We start from the raw sequence: 22,859 nt of genomic DNA, 5'->3' as shown, positions 1-22,859 counted from the left end.
AACTTTTTACGTGGGAGAGCCGGTACGAATGGGTCGGCTCGACCGGAGAAATACCACGTTCTCACAGAAAACCGGCGTGAAACAGCGCTTGCGCTGTGTTTCGCCGAATGAGTGAGTTTACCGGAGGCCCAATCCCCTACCCTATTCCCTTCCTTACCCGCCCCTCTCCTATTCCCTTCCCTTCCCACCCCTTCCCTCCCCTATTACCCTATTCCTTCTTAAAAGGCCGGCAACGCACCTGCAGCTCTTCTGATGCTGCGAGTGTCCATGGGTGACGGAAGTTGCTTTCCATCAGGTGACCCGTTTGCTCGTTTGCCCCCCTTATTTCATAAAAAAAAAAACTTTGATTACAAAAGAATGCTTATTAAATTTTGTTTAACAGGACTAGAATAATGAAGTCCCTGGCAGTATTATGTGTTCTGGGCTTAGCAATGGTCGTGGCTGATGAAGAAAAATACACAGACAAATACGACAATACTGATATACAACAAATTATGTCTAATAAGCGCCTGATGGTCTCTTACATTAACTGCGTGATTGACAAAGGTCCGTGTACTCCAGATGGGCTTCAGTTGAAAGGTAGGTTACAAATTTCCTAATATTTACAAAAGTAGCCAAAAGTGTACCTACTGAACATTAATTCTCATTGTTGAACCTTTTTATGCCGTATAGGTACTATTATTGTATATGTATTAATAGAGTAGGTATAGGCTACCTCTTTATATTATTCGCTCCGAAGAGTCGCGAAACTGAGAGCCGCAAGGCTACGAAGAGCCGCAAGGTGGAGTCTTCTCGGCTTGGCAAGGACGAAGGCAGGAGGTGCGATGAGGAGGGCTTCATACTGGTGGAGAGGAGGAAGAAGCTCGCCGCCCGCAACCATCGCGGCACCGCACCATATGTACCTGAGCTGCGTCTGCGGAGCGAGGTCCCCGCGACGCCCTTGTACATATCCCGCCTGCACTCGTCCATGGAGGTCCAGGACGTCGTGGACTACATCCAGAAGAAGACGACACTGCGCCTGAGGGTCGAGCGTCTGCAGTCTCGCCACAAGGTTAACTTTAGCTCCTTTGTGGTGAGAGTACCGACGAATCTTCTGTCGACTTTCGAGGCGCCGGAGTTCTGGCCGATGGATGTAGTCTATCGGAGGTTCCGGGGGAGACTCCGGAACGAAGCGAGTCACGTCGCCGGCAAAATGTGACAGTGTTAGTTTTTAAGTATATATAAAATATGTATGTTAGTTTTAAGGTATTTATTATATAATTATATGTATGTTAGATTTAAGGTATTTGTTATATGGGCCTCTGATGCCTGAATTAAATGATTTGATTTGATTATTATAGAGGTAGCCTATAGCTACTCTATTGTGTTATTTATATTTGTTATATTATATTAATAAAAATCACTTCACACTTAACTTAACCCGAATAAACTTAAGCTTTTCAACAAGATCAAATTAGTAACGATATAATAGAATAAAACAGTTGCATGAAATTAAGTTTTCCAAAGCAATCCATTCTAATATTATAAATGCGAAAGTGTATCTGTCTGTCTGTATTTTTTTGAATTTTGCTGCAATTTGGCATGGAGATACTTTGAGTCCCGAGAAAGGACATAGGATACTTTTTATCCCGGAAAAATGTACGGTTCCTATGCAATAAACAAATTTTGGCTCAACGGAGTTGCGGGCCTCATCTAGTATCAAATATAGAACAAAAACTTTATTTAAATACATGACAATGGGCTAATTGGTATTAATTAATAAACTTTTTCAGTGAACTTAAAAGACGCTATACAGAACTTATGTAAGAAGTGTACGGAAAAACAAAAGGAGATGGCCAAAGCTGTTGGCAGCCACGTGTATAGAGAATATCCCGATTATTTCGTGCAAGTAAAAGAATTGTACGATCCCGAAGGGAAATATATGGCTGATTGGAAGAAGGAAATAGGAGTTGCTTAAATATTTACATAGATAAGATTATATTAAAAAACTATTGTCAGTAAGAATGTTTTTAATAAAGTTATAAATGAAATATGTTATGGTTACATTGTGTTAATTTATTCAGTACTATAATGTGACTTAATTCAAATACTACGTAACTTTACATTTCATTATGATGCGTGCAGATTACCGTGTCTGAAGACAAGTGGCGAAGCGCTAACGCTAACGCTAGCGCTAGCTACAAAATGTATGCGATTTGACATATTAAGTCATCGCTTCGCTAGCGATACTAATGTCAAATCCATACATTTTGTAGCTAGTCTTGTCTTGTCTTGTCTAGGGGGGCAGGACTCTGATTGTGGCCGTGACCGTGACACGTTTTAGGAGCCTCTGTGTGTATGATGTGAAGACGTAACTCGTAAGAGCATAAAGTGGATAACTAATATTTGATAACATAAGGGCTACAAAGCCTCCTGTACAAACCGAAAATGTTATTTAGCCACTTAATTTACTCTTGCCATTATGTATATTTGTACTACATATTATCCTGACACACAATTTAACACCACAAAAAATTACCGTTTTCCGACCATAATATATTTTCGGAAAATGGATGTGTAACATAAGACTCTCTTTACTGCAGACATATCTCTATATCGACGGTAAAAAGCGAAAATGTAGTAATACGCATTTAATGGAAAATGTACACCAGAGCCGAAAAACTTTTGAGATTTCAGAAAAAAAAAGTCATATCTCCGTTTTCATTAAGCCTTTGTGCACCATTTTTTAAAAATATAATATGTGTATCTTGAAAAATTAAATGAATCAAAGAAATGTATGGGCAACTTCAAATCAAGTGTTTTTCTATAAAACAAAAGTGTCGTAACTACATACTAGAAATTGCCTCAATTTTGACATCTAAGGCACTGAAATGTCATAACTGTTAGAAATTTGAAATAATAGTATAAATTTAAATAGAGTAAGCTTAGAATGGCACCAAATTATCGATTAATATAGATAAAATTAGCCACGGGAGTCAGCTCATTCGACGCAGATTGTTTTTTGACTCCAGATCTGTAATAATAAAAAATGACGTGGGTGTGGGTTACTACGTTTTCGCTTTTTGCCGTCGATATAGAAATATCATGACGCAAATTTCATTCATTACAAAAAATGTACATTGTCCAGTCACAGACACGTCTCATCTGACAACCTTAAGTGACCTAGTCAGATTTATTCAAGAACGATTCAAAGACATCATTGAACTGGTTATCCGGGTCATATTTCTTCTTGATTGCATCAAAAGTCTCCGATTCATGGTCGTGGATGTATTGCAGGACTATTCTTGCTTTGTCTTTTTGTGTGTCTGTGCATTTTGTGCAACCCGTTTGAAGGGCATCTTTTATGTGTTCTGAAAAAAAGCAATTAAAATCTTTTAGATTCTGCCAGAAGTGTAAAAACTACGTAACAAAAAAGAAGCGATGTGGTAAACAGCTTAACCAAACAATAAATACAAAATTAATAAGAGATTAATTTTGTCTTAACTGAACTAAATTATTAATATTTATTTTAACAATTATTTTCGTCAATTACAGAGACAATAATTAAAATGCGTACACATACGAAATACGAAGCGCACACAAAACTAAATAAGTATAGATCGGTAGAGAATTAGAGATGTTTTTGCATGTGTAAAATTTCTAAGGTTCTTTTTTAGGGAAAAGACTTCTCTGTCTGTCCGTCTGTCTGTCTCCAGGCTGTAACTTAAGAACGGTAATAGCTAGGGAGTTGAAATTTTCACAGATGGTGTATATCTGTTGCTGGTATAACAACAAATACTAAAAACATATTTAAGGGAGACTCCCATTAACAAACGTGATTTTTTTGGCCTTTTTTGCTCTATATCAATAATGGCAACAGGTAGGTACTTGAATTTTTCACAAAATCCTTAGTTGTATGTGTACTTACTTTAATATTTTAAAATAATATTAAAATAAAATAAAAAATTAAGAGGGTCTGCCGTACAAAAATACAATTTTTGGCCTTATTTTGCTACCATAATGGTACGGAACCCTTCGCGCGCGAGGCCGACTCGCACTTGGCTGATTTTATTTTATTATGAATTCATCATGTCACAAGATTATTCTATATGTAACTTCAAGAAATTACATTTAAAATGAGTATATTTCACAATATTCTTTTGGATAGTCGAATCTACATGCCTACCACACGTTCGAACTAGAAACTAGCCTTAAACCCTACGAATAATAAAAACTAAGGAACTTAACTCTCATACTTCAACCGTTTTGAATTTGGTTCCTTTTCGCACACTAAAATATGGCAATGGCAACGAAACACTACACTCAAAACGAAATAAAGCCGTTGACATTAATTGTCACTTCTATATTTACCCAAAATTGTGTACCGAATACATGCATAAAGTATGTATGTATTCGGATCACATTTTGTGGACTCGTGGACAAGTTTTTTGACACAGTTAGTCTTCCTTAGTTTTTATTATTCGTAGCTTAAACCATTAAAATAAAATTGTACCTTTCAACACTTTTCCTTCAGGAGTGCATCGTCCTTGATCCAAAACGCACTTGAAATAGGTGCCCAGTAGACGCTTATTCTGTATAATCTCTTCAACATTAATATCATCATATCTATCGGTATACTGCTTGTCTTCCGCAGCCAAAGCTACAGCCACAAGTAAAAAAGCTACAAACAATTTCATGACTGCGTTCTACCGTTACACTTTTCCTATTGACTGAATCCATTTCCAATCGTTTATATCTAGTCGATAATACGCAATTACGAAATAGGTAAAACCATTGTTTTGTTTACGTTGAGGTAGGTAATTATTGTATTTACTATTGCTTTTTTTACACCTCGACTATCAGCTAAGGATGGTGGTTACAAGGATATGAATAAACAAATGGGTTAAATAATATTTTTTCTTGTTTGACGATCTCTTTCGCATCTTAATTAGATTAATATTTTTGTAACTTCATACTCTAGATGGTTTTCTACGCGATTTCTATATCAAACAATCCTATCTCCTTATCCGGTACTCAAAGTTCTCTATACCTAACATCAAAATCGGTTTAATAGTTTAATCTTAATATTAATGTAATAAACAGACATACTTTCGCATTAGCGCCTAATATTTTATGTAAACCTTTTCTGAGATCAACTTTTTATATAATCCAAAACGTCGATACTAATCTACAAAGAACTTTAGTGTTTCGATCCAAAATGAAAACTAGGAAGGGATTAAAGGGACCGAGAATCGAGATGATATAAATGATGAATCCATAGATAAATTACAGGAAAATCCAATAATTAATCGTATGTATGGTTGTATAATAATTAAAACAACCACTGCAATCAAATTTGCATCCATTGTTTTATGTTTTACCTCATTTATCGATGAATCAGAAACTTTAATTATAACGTATCCGAAGACGAGATTTCTAAATACATAATAAGGCCTATGTACTTGAATACTAGTATATACTTGTAAAAGGAAGCTAGGCTTAAGAAAGATAATAACAGGAAAATATGTTTCAAGAAAAAAATGGTATTATAATAAGAGGAAACTATAACTCTATCAGAATCTCATGGCTTTAGATGGCAGATTTTCAAAAAATATCCTTCATCATTGGATAAGTTTTTATATTTGCATGTTTCACACACAGAATCAGCCACTATAAGGAAAAAAAGGAACAAAGTGTTTTATACCAATTTTTTTTTATGAGATAACGGGGCAAACGAGCAAACGGGTCACCTGATGGAAAGCAACTTCCGTCGCCCATGGACACTCGCAGCATCAGAAGAGCTGCAGGTGCGTTGCCGGCCTTTTAAGAGGGAATAAGGTAATAGGGAAGGGTAGGGATGGGAAGGAAGGGAATAGGGTAGGGGATTGGGCCTCCGGTAAACTCACTCACTCGGCGAAACACAGCGCAAGCACTGTTTCACGCCGGTTTTCTGAGAGAACGTGGTATTCGTCCGGTCGAGCCGGCCCATTCGTGCCGAAGCATGGCTCTCCCACGTATAAAATTACCCCGGTATTGCTAGAGTCAATTTATTTTCTCACTTTTTGCCATCAGATTCTGGTAGACCTGTAGCTAATTTACGAAAAGAATAATTGAAGGTAATATTTAATTTTAAGCGAGTATTTTCATTTCAACAATATTATTATTCAGGTTATATCCATACTAAATTATCATACGTCTTCATGGCTAATATTATAATTTATGCAGTGTGTCTGTCTGTCTGTTACCTCTTCACGCCCAAACCGCTTAATCGATTTTGCTGAAATTTGGTATGGGGATACTTTGAGTCCCGGGAAAGGACATAGGGTACATTTCATCCTGGAAAAATGTACGGTTCCCTCCCGATAAACTAATTTTAGCGCAACGGAGTTGCAGGCGTCATCTAGTAATACATAAAAATATAGTATTTAAACAGAAAATAAACAAAGGCATACAAATGAAAAATTTAATATAATCCTAAGTTGGTAACACTGATCAGACTTTTAAATAACTATGAGAAAAAATACATTTAGCACAAGAAATCTAATCACTGTTAAAATAATTTTCTAATAAGCCTGAAATTAAATCATTTAAATTAAATGTATACTATAGGAACTTTTGTTAGAGTACTCTTTTTATGCCTAAAAAAGTATATGGAACTCAAAACTTACAAATAAATTATTGTATTTTATTTTCTTAATAATTCTTTAAGAACGCAAAAGTTTTTATATAATTTTGTTCTTATATTTACACCATATTTTCAAATTAACCTTCGTTCGTAAACGATTCCAAATTCTCTGGCTCTTTCTTCGTATTTCCTTCTCCATTTACCTTCTGGGTCAAATTTCTCTATCAACTCCTGCCAAATTTCATTTTCGTGTTTTATCAGGTGATCTATGATTTTGGTCGCTCCCTTTTCTTGTGATGCAGTGCACTTCATACAATTATTTTCGATAGCATCTTGAAGATGTTCTGAAAAGCAAAGTTAATTTATTTTACTAGCTAAAAACCGAGCTCTGTGAGGGCTTTTTTGGAATTTTCTGCGTGGTAATAATTTTTAAGGATTTTTTCAATATTTTAATAGTAACTAAACCTTGATTGACAAATTACTATATAACGATAGTTTTTCCGTAAAGTGTACCACAAAAGTGCTCAGATTGTGGGATATGCTAGGACTCGCTTAGCTCGCCCTGATTGGCTTGTTATATTGTTCTTTAATCAACCATCGGTAGCATAGTCATTCTTATATTATAAGGGCCCGTTTTTTGATCGCTAGTTAAGGTTACTAATAGTTAAAAACTGTTAGTTAAACTAACTATTGGTTAAAAATTACAAAATTTTTCACTCCGGTATCTATGTCTGTTTCTATTGTAAAATTATTTTAGTGTAGAAAAGTACAAAGTTACGTATTTTTACACTTACCTTTAAGTTCCCTTCCTTCTGGCGTACACTTCCCCTTATCGAGTATACAATTCGCGTAAGCGACCAAAAGCCTCCTATTATCTAGAATCTCATCCAAATCTATATTATCATATTTATCTGTATATCTGTCTGAGGCTACTACAGAGCCTATCAAGCAAACAAAAATATATTTTGTGACCATTTTTTTCACATGTTTCGTCCGTATTGGTTGGATTTGTTATGGCGACTTCCGCGGACGTTATGTAATGGTAGGATGGTGTTTTTGTCGGCATACCCGTATTTATAGCTGTAAGTGGCTATTACGTGTGTCTAATTTCAGACGTCGCAAATTATACTGCTAGCTTCGTATCCATCTGTGAATTCCCCAGACTTAGCGAGTTCGTGCTAGAAAGATGGTCAAACTAATTTTCAAAGAGGTTTCCTCATAATTATTTTGAGTTTTAGTAGGTGTAAAGCGTCCATAGACATTATTATTAGGTTGTAACAGAATGTAGATTACACAAAATTTTTGCTGATCTTCGAAATTGTTATTTTGTTTATTATATACAGGATTTAAATTTTTTCTTATAATATATACTTTAACAGTTTTTTAAATGTTGTAAATTATTTTATTTATCCACAACTTATCTGACAGATATATAGTTTTCTCTGTATTCTTCTGGCATTGCAGTAAGTGGTGGACTTAAACCATTGAGGTATATACAATTGTACAACAATGGTACGTCCAATTTTACTTACTCATGTTCTTATTTTTAGCGACAAAAGAATTGAATCAATTAGGTAGCCCAGCCAATAGTTCCTTTTACTCAGCATTGTTGGAATAAATTAACAATATAACCCAAGAGCCAGCGCGACAGCTAGCGAAAGAGGTAAGAACGACCAGCAACTATGGAGTTACGGTCGCGGTTACTTTAGGAAGTATCCAGTTCTGTCGAAAGTCTACCTGATGTACGACGACAAAGAGCAAAACTCAATTTTTTATCTTATTTTCTTCGTGGTAGCTGTCGACATCTCGTCTACCACGGCCGGACATTTTTGACAGTTGCTTGAGTTGCTTTCTACTGCCAAACACTCTTAAACTTCCTTAAAGTATAAAAAGCGCTTACACGGGCAATTAATTGCCGGCGACACGAATGGAGCGATCTGGAGCAATTAGTGGAGTAACATGGGGCAATTTTAATAAATTGCGGCGATACGAATTGACGTACATCCGATGGGCTCGTGTATGACAGTATTGCCTAGTAACTAGTTGCTGATTGTTGCTGCTTGTTGCCGAAAATTGCTTGCTGTAGTCGTGACGTCAAAGTTGACGAGAGTGGAGCAATTTTAGTTGCCCGTATAAGCGCCCCTTTAGACTAGTTGCAAAAAGTTGCTAGTTTAAATCCTAGTTGCATGGCTGGTTCCATGAAATACGTGCCTTTATACAAAATGATTGTTTATGTAAATACGGTCTAGAATGTCAAGCAACATCTTATGACACTGATCTCAACCTAAAGGTCGTGCAGAATAGTGCATATTGCATTGCAAACAATAATATAATATTTCTAGTAGTCTGGAGATTTTAGCTTATCCACACTAATTATTGTTGTATTATCTATATTTTCAAATTGTAATTTTCCATCTTTTTAGTAAAAGTTTCTGCGAGTTTCTTACACCGGTTCTTCTCGCCGGGTTAGTTCCCGAACCGATGGTAGGCACCTCAGTTTCTTCGTTCTTTCTACGACGTTCAAAAGAGTATTTACTTATGATACCTACTTTGAATAAAAATAATATATTTTATTTTATTTATTTTAATATTATAAATAGCAGAACCGTTCCAGCGATAATAGAATTTTGGCTTAACGGAATTCCGGGCGCCATCATATTATACAAATAGTAGAGTCCATATGAAACTGCATTTCTAATGGAAATCTGGACTAGTTCGTGAAAAAATTCGAATATATTGTGTGCTTTAACTTCTACAATGTATTTAGTAAATGAAGTAATACGTCTTGTTAAGTGTAACGTGAATTTTACAATAGGAAATTATAATCTGACTAGAATGTTTTGGCATGTGGCTAGAAACACAAATATTTTATTTGCCATTTTACACAATTTCACTGATCAAATTAATTTCAAATTGTCAATATCATCCAAGTACTTTCTAATATATAAAATTCTCGTGTCACAATGTTAGATATCGTATTCCTCCGAAACGGCTTTACTGATTTTAGCCAAATTTTATATGCTATGCATATAAATTTTGGTATTTAGTGGGTCTGAAAATCGGCTACTGGGTACTTTTTATATTGATAAGTGCATTTGTTGAATAAATAATAGTAAATTATTACTACTCGAGACTGACGGCGACCATTGTTTGTGCAACAGCATAGCGATGGACGTTGCCATGGTGACATACTTATATAGTCACTTCAATAAAATAATGCGGCCGAAATACTTGATATGGCAAAGAAACCTTTGCCAGGACAGCTAGTATTAACAATAATACTATGTGGTCGAATTAAGACCTAACTCTGGAATTGTTTTAAGAGAGATAGACTAGACAGCATGTCTAGTTCTACGCCTCATAATGAAAAGGCTTTAGAATATCTTCTTTAATGATTCGTTCTTCTGTCATTCATTCAATAAGCGCTACAGGAGCGCTGACTGAGCTGTAACTATGTGTTAGATCCACACTGAAGTGTGGATCTAACACATAGTTACAGCTTATGTAGAACGACTAAACTATTCTGAAGCTCTAATAAAACTGTAGAGTGTAGATTGAAAAAGTTATGCACTTACAGCTGCTTAGTGGCTGCTTAAGGTCTACAGATCACGCTTAGCGCTTGGCGCCTTTGGGAATAATCAGATTGCAGCTAGTTTGTACTACTTGGGTATTGCGTATGTTTAAAGAAGCATAGAAAAAACGCTTAAGGAATCTTATTTTTTAAATTAAAGTAAAATTTTCCATTTTTTTGTTAAAAAATTGGCCCCGTTCTAATTTTTTAAGCCAGTTCTTCTTGCCAGGTTAGTTTCCGAGCCGGTACGGCGCGGCGGTAGGTATCATAAACTTTTCAGAAAGATTTTGTAACCAATTCTAAAATAAAACATAATATTTCATTTCTTTTTTTTATAAAATAAGGGGGCAAACGAGCAAATGGGTCACCTGATGGAAAGCAACTTCCGTCGCCCATGGACACTCACAGCATCAGAAGAGCTGCAGGTGCGTTGCCGGCCTTTTAAGAGGAAATAGAGTAATAGGGGAGGGTACGGATGTGAAGAGAAGGGAATAGGCGTGGGTAGGGGATTGGGCCTCCGGTAAACTCACTCACTCAGCGAAACACAGAGCAAGCGCTGTTTCACGCCGGTTTTCTGTGAGAACGTGGTATTTCTCCGGTCGAGCCGGCCCATTTATGCCGAAGCATTGCTCTCCCACGTCTATTCATATTTCACTTTATATTCTCAGAATATACAATTATTATTATAGACTTGGAGATCAATTTTACGACGTTTGACTCAGCATGCTATTATGGTATTAGAATATTGAATATTATTATACCTTCACTATTTACCGTTGTAAAATAATATCTCCTTAAAATATATAGTAAAAAAGTTTTAGCACGTTTTGTATTACTTAATTTTGAAGTGAAAACTTCTTTAGCGGCGTTGATCACTTTTGTGGGATGGGTAAAATCTGTGAAACTCGCGTCAGACTCTTGTGCTGATCGAAAAATCGTAAGACGGTTGGAGAGTAGCGTTGTAACATCGAAATCCATTAATCAAACAATCGATTGTTTTTTTTTTCATAAAAAATGGGTTAAAAATTTAATCGATTGTAAGAATTTCGATTAATTAAAAAAATCGATTTTTTAAAAAATAATTTTCATAAAAAAAGGTTAAAAAAAATTTGTAAGGGTTTCGATTAATTAAAAAAATCGATTTTTCAGAAATCAATTTTCATAAAAAATGGGTTAAAAATTTAATCGATTGTAAGGGTTTCGATTAATTAAGAGGATCGATTTTTTAAAAATCGATTTTTATAAAAAATAGGTTAAAAAAAATGCACAACGTTAATAATCAAGTTTTCACTTCTGCCGGCACTCCCGGAGTGCAACCCGTCTTTTTTTTTCGTGTACGCTACGCCCGCGCCACCATGACAAAGCCTGCGCCAAATATCTAAGTGGCTCTGTAACATAATATGGCCACCATAAAAACAAAGCCATGCGCCAAAACATCTAAGTGGCTCTGTAACATGGAGTTGATAAAAGGAAGCTAAGTGGAATGGAAATAATGCAACAATCGTCACACCACAGTCATAGATTCACAGTAATCCTGCATTAATTATAATTATCACGATAAATCTTGCTACGGTGTCGCAATATTTCCGTACAGATAATCAGGTGATAATTTATTCCTTGGAGGATTTGAAATCCATTGGCACTTCCCTTTCCGCTACTTTAAAATTATTGTAAAAGCCAGTCAGATAGGGTTCTGACAAAACACCACCAAGTTTTAGTAGGTAACAGCGCTGCGACAATTCTAATAGCAGCCACTAAACCACTAAACGCAGTTTTTTTTAATGAAATAAGGGGGCAAACGAGCAAACGGGTCACTTGATGGAAAGCAACTTCCGTCGCCCATGGACACTCGCAGCATCAGAAGAGCCGCAGGTGCGTTGCCGGCCTTATAAGAGGGAATAGGGTAATAGGGGAGGGTAGGGATAGGAAGGGACGGGAAATAAGGGGAGGGTAGGGAAGGGAATAGGGTAGGGGATTGGGCCTCCGGTAAACTCACTCACTCGGCGAAACACAGCGCGAGCGCTGTTTCACGCCGGTTTTCTGTGAGAACGTGGTATTTCTCCAGTCGAGCCGGCCCATTTTAGTGGAGTTAAAGATAATAAATATTTAATTCAACCTTAGGTGGCTCCACAGATGATCTCGGAGCATCCTACAGGGCGATTCACGATTCCTTTTCGACATCGATTCGAAAACTTTACCGTGCGTTCATTGGTCAATGCCTAGCGCGGCAAGCGTTTATTGGATATCGCGCGGTGAAGTTTCCGAATCCGAGTCGAATTATGAATACAGAATAATTATGGCCCTAGTGATCCGAGGAGTCCCCGATCCCTGCGTAAATCGGAACAGCTTTTCACGGAGTTTGGAGAAAGATTGTTATGGATACCTATGGAATATTTAAATACTGTTAAAACTATGTCTTCCTACCTTCTGATAAGTGATCAGAAACTTAATGAGTAGGTACCTACTTATTTATATAATATTATATTCTATCAGCTAATCATAACGGCGCTAAAAAGATGCGCCTAGCATTGTATACGAGCAAAAACTTGCGCGTGTCTTTGTAAGGAAATTAACGATATAAAGATATAAAAGTTTGTGAAAATGCAATGGCAAGATGTTCATGTTAGTTACTAATCCCGCAAATACTAGGGAACTGATTTGGGTAAAATTTTATGAAGACTCTAAAGAGTGGAACATTAATTAGGTACTTAAATGTAATTAATTCAAAATTTTCACATAAGCCCCATACATTATCTGTCAAATTCTTCATTAAATTGAAGGTTAATCATAAAATGTCTCTGAGTACGGCGGTTAATAGGTTAAATAGTAACGTGTTAAAAAAATGTATTTCGGTGGCATAATAATTAATGAACTTTTACTGCCATATGCTGCTGCGGCCATTGTGTGCACATCTTTCACGTGCAGTCTAATTGGCACACTGTTTAGCCGAAATGTTTGTGTACACCTACGAATAATAAAAACTAGTGCATACAGTATACTTGTACTCCCTTACTAATAAACGCTGTATAAGCTTTGAATAGTTATACAGTGTTTTGTCTTCAATCCAATTAAAAATGTCACTTGTGTGACAGGAACAAAACACTGTATAACTATTCAAAGCTTATACAACGTTTATTAGTAAGGGGGGTAGTAATTAAATGAAAATGTTTAAAAATCTATACTAATTAGTCTTTGCTCTACCAAAGTTCAAAAAGTTTTTTTTAAACTAGATGACGCGCGCAACTCCGCTGCGCCAAAATTCGTTTATAGTGCGGGAACCGTACCTTTTTTCGGTATTAACAGTATGTCCTGGATCAAAGTATCTCCATTTTTTTTTTGTGAAATAAGGGGGCAAACGAGCAAACGGGTCACCTGATGGAAAGCAACTTCCGTCGCCCATGGACACTCGCAGCATCAGAAGAGCTGCAGGTGCAGGTGCTTTTAAGAGGGAACAGGGTAATAGGGGAGGGTAGGGATGGGAAGGGAAGGGAATAGGGGAGGGTAGGGAAGGGAATAGGGTAGGGGATTGGGCCTCCGGTAAACTCACTCACTCGGCGAAACACAGCGCAAGCGCTGTTTCACGCCGGTTTTCTGTGAGACCGTGGTATTTCTCCGGTCGAGCCGGCCTTTCATATACCTTTCTTCAAAATCGGTTCAGCGGTTTAAGAGAAGAGGGAACAGGGTAATAGGGGAGGGTAGGGATGGGAAGGGAAGGGAATAGGGGAGGGTAGGGAAGGGAATAGGGTAGGGGATTGGGCCTCCGGTAAACTCACTCACTCGGCGAAACACAGCGCAAGCGCTGTTTCACGCCGGTTTTCTGTGAGACCGTGGTATTTCTCCGGTCGAGCCGGCCTTTCATATACCTTTCTTCAAAATCGGTTCAGCGGTTTAAGAGTAAGATTAACAGACAGACCGACAGACTTATTCAAACCACAAGCTGAGTCACAAATTTTGGTATATACAGTCTGTCAAAAAAGTCATGAAATTAAAAAGTGGCAACATCGTAGTGTCATCCCTTTCAAATCAATCTAAGAAAAAAGGGATGACACTACGGTGTTGCCACCTTTTAATTTCATGACTTTTTTGACAGACTGTAGATAAAGTTTTGTATACATTCGTCGCTAAACAAAAACAAAGGCTGTGTAAGGGAACGGAACAATCAATGATCAATTGTTTACATCACAAACAACGCAACGCATAGGAATTATAATTGAATAGATGCAGTATAAATATCCTTAGAGGCTTGAGATCCTCACAGTTGATTACTCACCGTACTGTACCTAGGTAAGTGAGAATAATATACCTAATATTACTAGCTGTCCCGGCAAACGTTTCTTTGCCATATATAGTATATCGCCCGTATTATTTTATTGAAGTGACTAAATAAGTACGTCACCATGGCAACGTCCATCGCTATCCCGTCGCGCAAACGATGGTAATAATTTACTATTATTTATTCAACAAATGCACTTATCAATATAAAAAATACCCAGTAGCCGATTCTCAGACCCATTGAATATGCATATAAAATTTGGTTAAAATCAGTAAAGCCGTTTCGGAGGAGTACGCGGACTAACATTGTGACACGAGAATTTTATATATAAGATAATTGTACTTGACAAAGTAAGGATTAGTCATGTTGCATTCGATAATTTTGACAGAGAAGATATACAGAATGTAACAAAACTAAGTGATAATACCTTAGGGCAGTGGTTCTTAACCTTTTAGTCATGATCCACCTTACCAAATGTTTGTCTTGCCGGGGACCACCCAGTTGGTTTACCTCAATTAAGATTTAAGGGTTGTTTGATAAAGAAAACAAGCACAATTTATAATAAGCACTCGTTTTTTCATTTGGAGAAAATGTAATGTTTTAATTTAATGTAATTTTTGTGACCATACTCTTTACCAACTTCTGAATTCTCGCATATTGTTAGGTTGGCTTCGCGGACCACAAGGAATGCCTTCAGGGACCACCAGTGGTCCGCGAACCACCGGTTAAGAACCACTGCCTTAGGGTGTGTATAGGTACCCTATATCGAGTTCGCTGTGAGATTCTCTGCGCTGAAAGAGTCACTTTTTTTTACTTTGCTATGGAAAAATGACGTGACGTCATGATGCTCGACAAACTTAATACTTTCTTAATAAGGGACCCATACAAACCCTGAAGTATTATCACTTACTTTTGTTACAACTTGTATAAAATATTGTTTGAGATAATTGACATGGCGCTTAGATGCGTTTTGTGACATCACATTTCTTATTTCTAACTTTACTGACTTTGTTAAGTACAACTCGACTCAATTTAAATTTGGAACCGGAGTCCCATGCAATTGTAACCTCTTCTAATTATTTTAATCTTGTATCCAATGGTGCTTAAAACGGTATTCTATTTCATCTTATATATAAAATTCTCGTGTCACAATGTTAGGCCCCGTACTCCTCCGAAACGGCTTTACTGATTTTAACCAAATTTTATATGCGTATTCAGTGGGTCTGAGAATCGGCTACTGGGTACTTATTATATTGATAAGTGCATTTGTTGAATAAATAATAGTAAATTATTACAACACGAGTCTGACGGCAAACGAATCTGAGGGCAAACGAGCAATCGGGTCACCTGATGGAAAGCAACTTCCGTCGCCCATGGACACTAGCAGCATCAGAAGAGCTGCAGGTGCGTAATAAAGGAGGGTAGGGAAGGAAATAGGGGAGGGAAGGGAATAGGGGAGGGTAGGGAAGGAAATAGGAGAGGGTAGGGAAAGAAAAAGTGTTGGGGATTGGGCTTGACTTTATATTATGGCAAAGCAACGTTTGCCGGGACAGCTAGTGTAATTACATAAAATTCGTTTCAAGTTTGCACTAAATCATCTGTAGTTATGTCAAAGTGTCAAATGTCATTACTTAATTATTGTGACACTTGTAGCGATGTTTCTCTTTAAACTTAACTAAAGGTGCTGGTTGGCAGCTGTGGACGACATGAATCAACCGCAGAGGACATGTCGTCGCGACACTACTGGTTTGTATGTATTTCTATGAAATACCCTGCGCAGCTAGCGACATGAAGCTAGCGATACAATCATAGAAATAAATAGAAACAGTAGTGTCGCGACGACACGTCATCTGCTGCAACTTCATGTAGTCGGCTTCCAACTTGTGCCTAATGTTACATTGTGGTAATCAATTTAGTGATTAATAACTATGGTAATTAATTTGTTTTAATTATCTTCAATTATTGTGTTAGCCCAGATGTATGTTGTTGATTTAAGTACTACAACATAATCGCTTAACGCATATCATTCAATTAAGGTTACTTTTGTTAACATTAGATAACATATTAAGTTAAAATTACTATCGACATAATAATTATAGGCAGTAATTTAACCCTTGATTTACCCGGTGACTATATACCTGCGCAACGTACCCCGTGGAGTCCCTCGGACTCCCAGAAACAAATTAGTAAATTTAATATGAAATAAGAACATTTTAAAAGTGAAATACTTATTATATTTGTTAATTATTTATTTGTTTTTAATATGGCATAGGTTTTTACTTATAAATTAAAGAATTACAGCCTTTTATTAAGGAACTCCTAGACTAAGGCACTTTTTATCATAAAATGACGAGGTCTAACTTCTAGCCACTAATAAATATATTAAAAAACATGTTTTTAAAATAACTAATTATTAAACTTATTAAGGACATCATAAACGCTCATTAAAAGCAAAAAAAGAACATAGGTAAAATAAAAAACAAAAACGTGCAAGACCTTTCAGTCGCTGTTGTTGACAAAGTTATTACATATTTTTTGTCCAGCTAAGGTACACAGGCTTAGTACAACTATGGCACATATATACGGTATTCATCATCACTCGAAGTATCTGAGCACTCCGAAGCAGAGTTGTGGTCTGAGAGCTCGCAGTCATCCTCGGTTTTAGACACCACCACATAAGGCTCTAGACTCATAAGCTGGTTCAATGTTATATTTTGCTGACCCTCATCATCCGTATCGCTGTCAGTTAGTTGCACAACCCAATTGTTCACCACGGACTCAAAATCTTCATCGATAACGTTTATAGTACTACGAGACGCCATTACACCAACAGAAAATAACAATATTATATGTATATATGCAAATACTGTGAATTGGCTTAAACTATAACATTAATACCCCGGTGGAGTCCCACGGACTCCACTAACGTGTTTACCTACCGTTTGGAGATGTGCTTAGCGCCGTCCTCTCTACCCCGCGTTTTGCACTTCACTTCTTGAAGGTACTGGGATGCATAAGTTATAATTCCAAGAACTAACGGTTTTATGAGCGCTTAAAGTTTTCGAGGGAGTACCAGGGACCTACCGGGTAAATTAAGGGTTAAGGAAAAATATGAAAAAAAATAGTTTTCCTTAATTATACTCGTATGTGCTAGTTATAATTTGAATTTGAGAACTATAATGCTAAGTATTTAAAATTTTAATTTCTCGCTATGAAACTAATAGACCAATTTCGATAACCGGTGCAGATATAGAGCTGTAGGTGACGAAAACGGATATTGCCTATAATTTTATTTACATAACTATAGTCAGAATTCTATAAAATTCAATTTTTTTTCGTGATTCGGTGCGTACAGTTCGACAAGGCTTTATTTGGCCTCGCCTAGTTTGGGGGACCGTTATTTGTTAAAATGTTTGTAAAATTATCATGGTGAATAAAGATTTTTGTATTTGTATATATTTGAACGTGGCGAGAAAAGGAACTAAACGCTTCTATCATAGAAAAACGTCATTTTTGACATGTGTTTGACAATTCCCCTTTACCGACAGCGCTCCCGTCAATGTCACCCACGTTCAAATAAAGCCTTGTCGAACTGTATATCAAAATGGTCACATTTAGCAATTCCTCTCAATCAATTCAGCAAATGAATTGTCAAAATTGTCAAACTGACGAATGTCAATTGAGTACGAATTACTAGACATGCATTGCAAGCAGAGTGTCCATTTTGTGATTTAAAAAAATGAATCATATTATGATTCATAATATGATTCTCCAAAGTGTCCATTTTAGCCTCGCTGTTCTGACTTATTAGGTAATTGAAATACTTCCGAGTAATAGATTTTTTTCAAGTAAATTACAAATAGCGAAAAGCCTTTACAGCAAACATATGATTTGTATATTGTATTTTGACCCTGAGTATAGCGTGACCGCAAAAATAATACTCGCATAATTACTGTGATTAAAACGTTAGCGTTATATACGTCTTTTGTTCTGAATTAATGTGCGGAAAATTCTTCGGCGACTCTACAATTATTATATTGTTATCTAATAAAATTACTTATAGATTGTATATTAATTAATTGAATTAAAGTCTAGTCTTACTAGCAGTCACGTTTTATTAATTTTATTATTCAATCTACAAAGCTAGGTACACCTACGTCTTGAATTCTCACTTTTTGCCGTTACAAAAGTTACCCATCTCCTTTCCTGTAACTCCTAAGTATCTTACAGTATTTTTTAACACACTAAATTTAACACACACAATTTCATCTAAATCTATTCATCAGTTTAATCATGAAGGCAGACATTCAAATAGATGCACATTTACCCACATTTGGACAGGCTTCAAAACTTTCCAAAGTATATTTTGATGTTAGCCAAGTAATAATCGAAAAACGTTCCTTTCAGATAAACATGAAGACAATCATCGTATTCAGCTTAGTGCTAGTAGCTCTGGCTTATGCCAACGCAGCCAAATACACCGACAAGTGGGACTATATCAACGTGGACGAAATTCTAGAGTCACAACGTCTATTGAAAGGCTACGTAGATTGTCTGCTCGACCGCGGAAAATGCACGTCCGACGGTAAAGCCCTAAAAGATACTCTCCCTGATGCGTTAGAGAATGACTGCTCGAATTGCACAGATAAACAGAAAGAAGGAGCAGACAAAGTGCTTAAGCATTTGATCAACAAACGCCAGGATCTATGGAAGGAACTCGCCGTGAAATACGACCCTAAGAACATTTACCAGCAGAAGTACAAAACGAAGATTGAGGCTGCTAAGCACGAATAAGTGTCCTAGATTTAACTATTTGGCTTGAAGTAGAAGATTCAAAGCTTTTAAGAAAGGTCCAGTATTATAGTACAAAACAAATTTGAGTAGTAAATAGAAGTCATGAAATGATTTGAAGATTATTGTTATGTAAAAATAAATATTTGAAATTTTAATCTGATTTTGATTTCTTATTAATTTAGGCCATTAATTCATATAAATAAAACGATATTAGCTTACGTATGGTGTATTAACATAGTAGATTTTTATTGAAAACCTTTTAGCTATGAGAGTCATAACTCATAAGTTCAAATATTCGTTGTAATTAAAATTATAAACAAATAGCGGAAAATTTATAGATTTTATTTTTGACATTTTAAGAGGTCTTTCTTAACAGGAGCTTGTGTAATCAACATTTTTGTTACTTAATAGGATATTTTACTGCAATATTTTCAAGCTAGATGCATCACCAGACAGTAAACAAAAAATTTTTGTCAATATTCTGATACGACGTGTGCAACATGTCGGATTATTTACTGAATGTGCTAGCAGCGCCCTCTGCTCGAACTTGGCGTAATATTCCCAATTGGTTACTTTGATGTATGTAGCTTTGATGTAAAAAATTCAAAACCAAATAGATAAACTTCTGTAAACAACCTCAGAAAACACAATTAATTTGAAATTTTGACATGAGCCCCATACATTATCTGTCAAACTCTTCATTAAATTGAAGGTTAATCAAAATTAAATGTCTCCGAGTACGGCGGTTAGTGTCTAAACACACTAGGCCGAAAATACGCGGCAGTTCGGCATGATTACGTCAGCAATGCGCTACGCATACAATATAAAGCGACAGAATATCGGCATGTTGTGTCATCAGCAATTTAAAATACAGTGCAGGCGTAATCATGCTGAACTTCAGCCGCGTTTTGTCGGCTTACGGCCGTTCCCAATATTTGATCTATCTCTGGTTTTGCCCTACTAGAGATAGTAATAGCTCACAATTGACATAAAATATATGTCTCTAATGTCTAATGTGAGCTAATCCTATCTCTAGTAGGGCAAAACCAGAGATAGATCAAATATTGGGAACCGCCGTTAGTGTGTTTAAACACTTACTGCCGCACTCGAAGTGGAACATTAATAATAATTACTTAAATGTAATTAATTCAAAATTTTGACATAAGCCTCATACATTATCTGTCAAACTCTTCATTAAATTGAAGGATAATCATAGTATTTATTAATCAAATGTTCAGGTACGGTGGTTAAGCTAATTTATTTATCTTTCTCCGAAAGGAACTTGTTGAAATTATCTCTGTAAGATCTTCCTTTGTCGTATTTATCGATCAGCTCTTCCCAGGACTTGGGATGTTTCTCCATGACAGCCTTAATGACAGTTCGTATGAGATACTTCTGTTTGGGCGTGCATTTCCCACACGTTGTTTGTAGCGCCTCTGGAATGGCTTCTGTAAAGCAATACAGTGTATATTTAATAGTAGGTACTATACAGTAAATAAAAGTATTTACTGTTTGTGTGTAGATATAATATCGCTGGCCCCGGGCAATAAAGCGGTAAACACCGGTTACGCTCTTTTTAATGTTATTTGATTTTTGGCTTCTCTGAGTATTAGTCTATCACCCCTATTTATTTTTAAAATAATATTTTGGGTATAATGAATGACAAAAGTTTTATTGAATCGAAAATTCTCTTACGACTAAAACTGTATTCTTGCATTACTCTATGAAATGCGATACGAATATAATTGATACGTGGGAGAGCCATGCTTCGGCACGAATGGGCCGGCTCGACCGGATAAATACCACGTTTTCACAGAAAACCGGCGTGAAACAGCGCTTGCGCTGTGTTTCGCCGAGTGAGTGAGTTTACCGGAGGCCCAAATCCCCTAACCCCTACCCTATTCCCTTCCCTACCCTCAACTATTCCTTTCCCTTCCCTTACCTACCCTCCCCTATTACCCTATTCCCTCTTAAAAGGCCGGCAACGCACTTGCAGCTCTTCTGATGCTGCGAGTGTCCATGGGCGACGGAAGTTGCTTTCCATCAGGTGACAGGTTTGCTCGTTTGCCCCCTTATTTCATAAAAAAAATGAAACATAACTAAAAGAACCGGTGAAGATACGATACAACTAAGCTTTCGCTGTAAGATTCCCCAGAAGAACGGAGTAATCGGCTGGTACGCTCGAAATCTAAAGCGAAAAATACGTCGTATTATGTTCTTACAGCCGTAAATCTCAAGCGGTTTGGTGTTTTTATAAAGTCAATAAACAATGTTACAATTGAAACAATATCGCTTATTAGTTGTATTATACTTTTTTCAATTATTTCAATAATTTTTTATACTGTTACAATTATTTTGATATGGTTAAATAGGTAAAAAAAAAAATTTTCATATGAGACATCACACATTTGTTTTGGACCACTGTACGTTGCACTATAAACAAAATAGCTTATTTTGTCTCTCCTGAACAAAACGATTTTTGATATTACGCCTTTATTGCCCGGGGCCAGCGACATACGAGTTTGTTAGGCTGGTGGGATAAATATTTGTTATCTGGATTATCAATGTCAATTTTTCATCCCGACAAAGCAGTAAGGGTCGATCCACATTGCATCGTGTCGCCGCGCTGTGACGCGATGAATTTTTATGTGAGCCATTCAAAATTGGGATTGACTGTTAATTCAATGAGGTAATTATAATGTTCATTGTTCAGTTTATATCGGCTATTTAAGAATCCATCGCCTTGTGAAGTTGAAATTAAAATTGACCCTAAAGAGTCCTATAATAATAAATTGATTATGCGATCTTATAAAATAACGCAAAATATTAGGGATGATTAGTTTTATATTGTACCAACACAATCATACTAATGGTACAGTCCTCAAAATGCACATCATCTTCATTATAACAGTTGTGACGTCAATGCTCTAAACCTAATATTATCTGCTAAGTGCTCATTAAGTTTTTCACCCGACGTAAAAAAGGAGAGTTAAGGGATTTCGGACTTTTAAAAACCAGATTTTGATACGTTAAATCCAATGTTAACGTGACTAAGTGTGGGTTACACCAGAGGCGTGGTTAAAGTTATGGTTATAGTTAAGGCTAACTTTAACTTCAACCTTAACATTGACCATAGAATTTGACAGATGACAGCTGGTCCGACAAGGCTATAAATGAAGGTGGGCGGGGGTGCTGCTGGTAAAGGAGAACTGTCAAAAATGGCGTTTTTGTATGATGACAGCGTTAGTTCCCTTTTTCGCCACGTTCATTTACAGGCTTGTCGAGCTCAAGGTTATGGTTAAATATGGCGTCCATTTTTGACTTTAACCAAAGATTTTGCATTGTAGTTATAGTTATAGTTATAGTTAAACTTATAGTTAAAGTTAGTTGGTGCAACCCACCCTAAGATAATATTATGGTTTTGCTACTATACTTTTTTATCATTATCAGTTCGTTTGTGATTGGTCTAAGTAATTACTAAGAAGTTTGACCTTGTTCATTGAAAAATCGCTAGAGTAAACAGTCACTGTTAAGCTTTTGTGTACTAACCCATAAACAATTTTTGTTAAATTTTTAATGCAGTCTTGTTTTAAATCATCTGAACATAACAGCATTCA

The 22,859-nt window shown here is 36.4% G+C and overlaps 3 protein-coding genes across 3 annotated transcripts in view; 2 read left to right on the top strand and 1 right to left on the bottom strand.

Annotated features, from left to right (window-relative positions):
- Positions 1-22,859, bottom strand: part of LOC121737412 — a 35,586-nt gene that overhangs the window by 12,165 nt on the left and 562 nt on the right. Inside the window, exons 2-8 of the mRNA XM_042129086.1 lie at positions 20,501-20,690; positions 17,033-17,256; positions 7,399-7,617; positions 6,747-6,948; positions 5,361-5,415; positions 4,493-4,685; positions 3,166-3,350 (exon numbers count right to left, since the gene is read on the bottom strand). Coding sequence (XP_041985020.1) covers positions 3,166-3,350; positions 4,493-4,685; positions 5,361-5,415; positions 6,747-6,948; positions 7,399-7,617; positions 17,033-17,256; positions 20,501-20,690 — 1,268 coding nt within the window. The remainder of the gene's footprint in view (positions 1-3,165; positions 3,351-4,492; positions 4,686-5,360; positions 5,416-6,746; positions 6,949-7,398; positions 7,618-17,032; positions 17,257-20,500; positions 20,691-22,859) is intronic.
- On the top strand, positions 371-1,957 carry LOC121736957 (ejaculatory bulb-specific protein 3-like). The gene is made up of 2 exons (XM_042128435.1): positions 371-579; positions 1,773-1,957. Exons 1-2 carry the CDS (start codon positions 393-395, stop codon positions 1,955-1,957), a joined length of 372 nt encoding a protein of 123 aa, XP_041984369.1. The 5' UTR covers positions 371-392.
- On the top strand, positions 14,362-19,397 carry LOC121736951 (allergen Tha p 1-like). Its single transcript, XM_042128429.1, has 2 exons — positions 14,362-14,459; positions 18,856-19,397. The coding sequence occupies exon 2, from the start codon at positions 18,862-18,864 to the stop codon at positions 19,240-19,242; it is 381 nt and encodes a 126-aa protein (XP_041984363.1). The 5' UTR covers positions 14,362-14,459; positions 18,856-18,861; the 3' UTR covers positions 19,243-19,397.

This window comes from Aricia agestis, chromosome 20 (genome assembly GCF_905147365.1).
Source record: "Aricia agestis chromosome 20, ilAriAges1.1, whole genome shotgun sequence".
NCBI lineage: Eukaryota > Metazoa > Arthropoda > Insecta > Lepidoptera > Lycaenidae > Aricia > Aricia agestis.
This window is presented reverse-complemented; position numbering and strand designations above follow the sequence as displayed.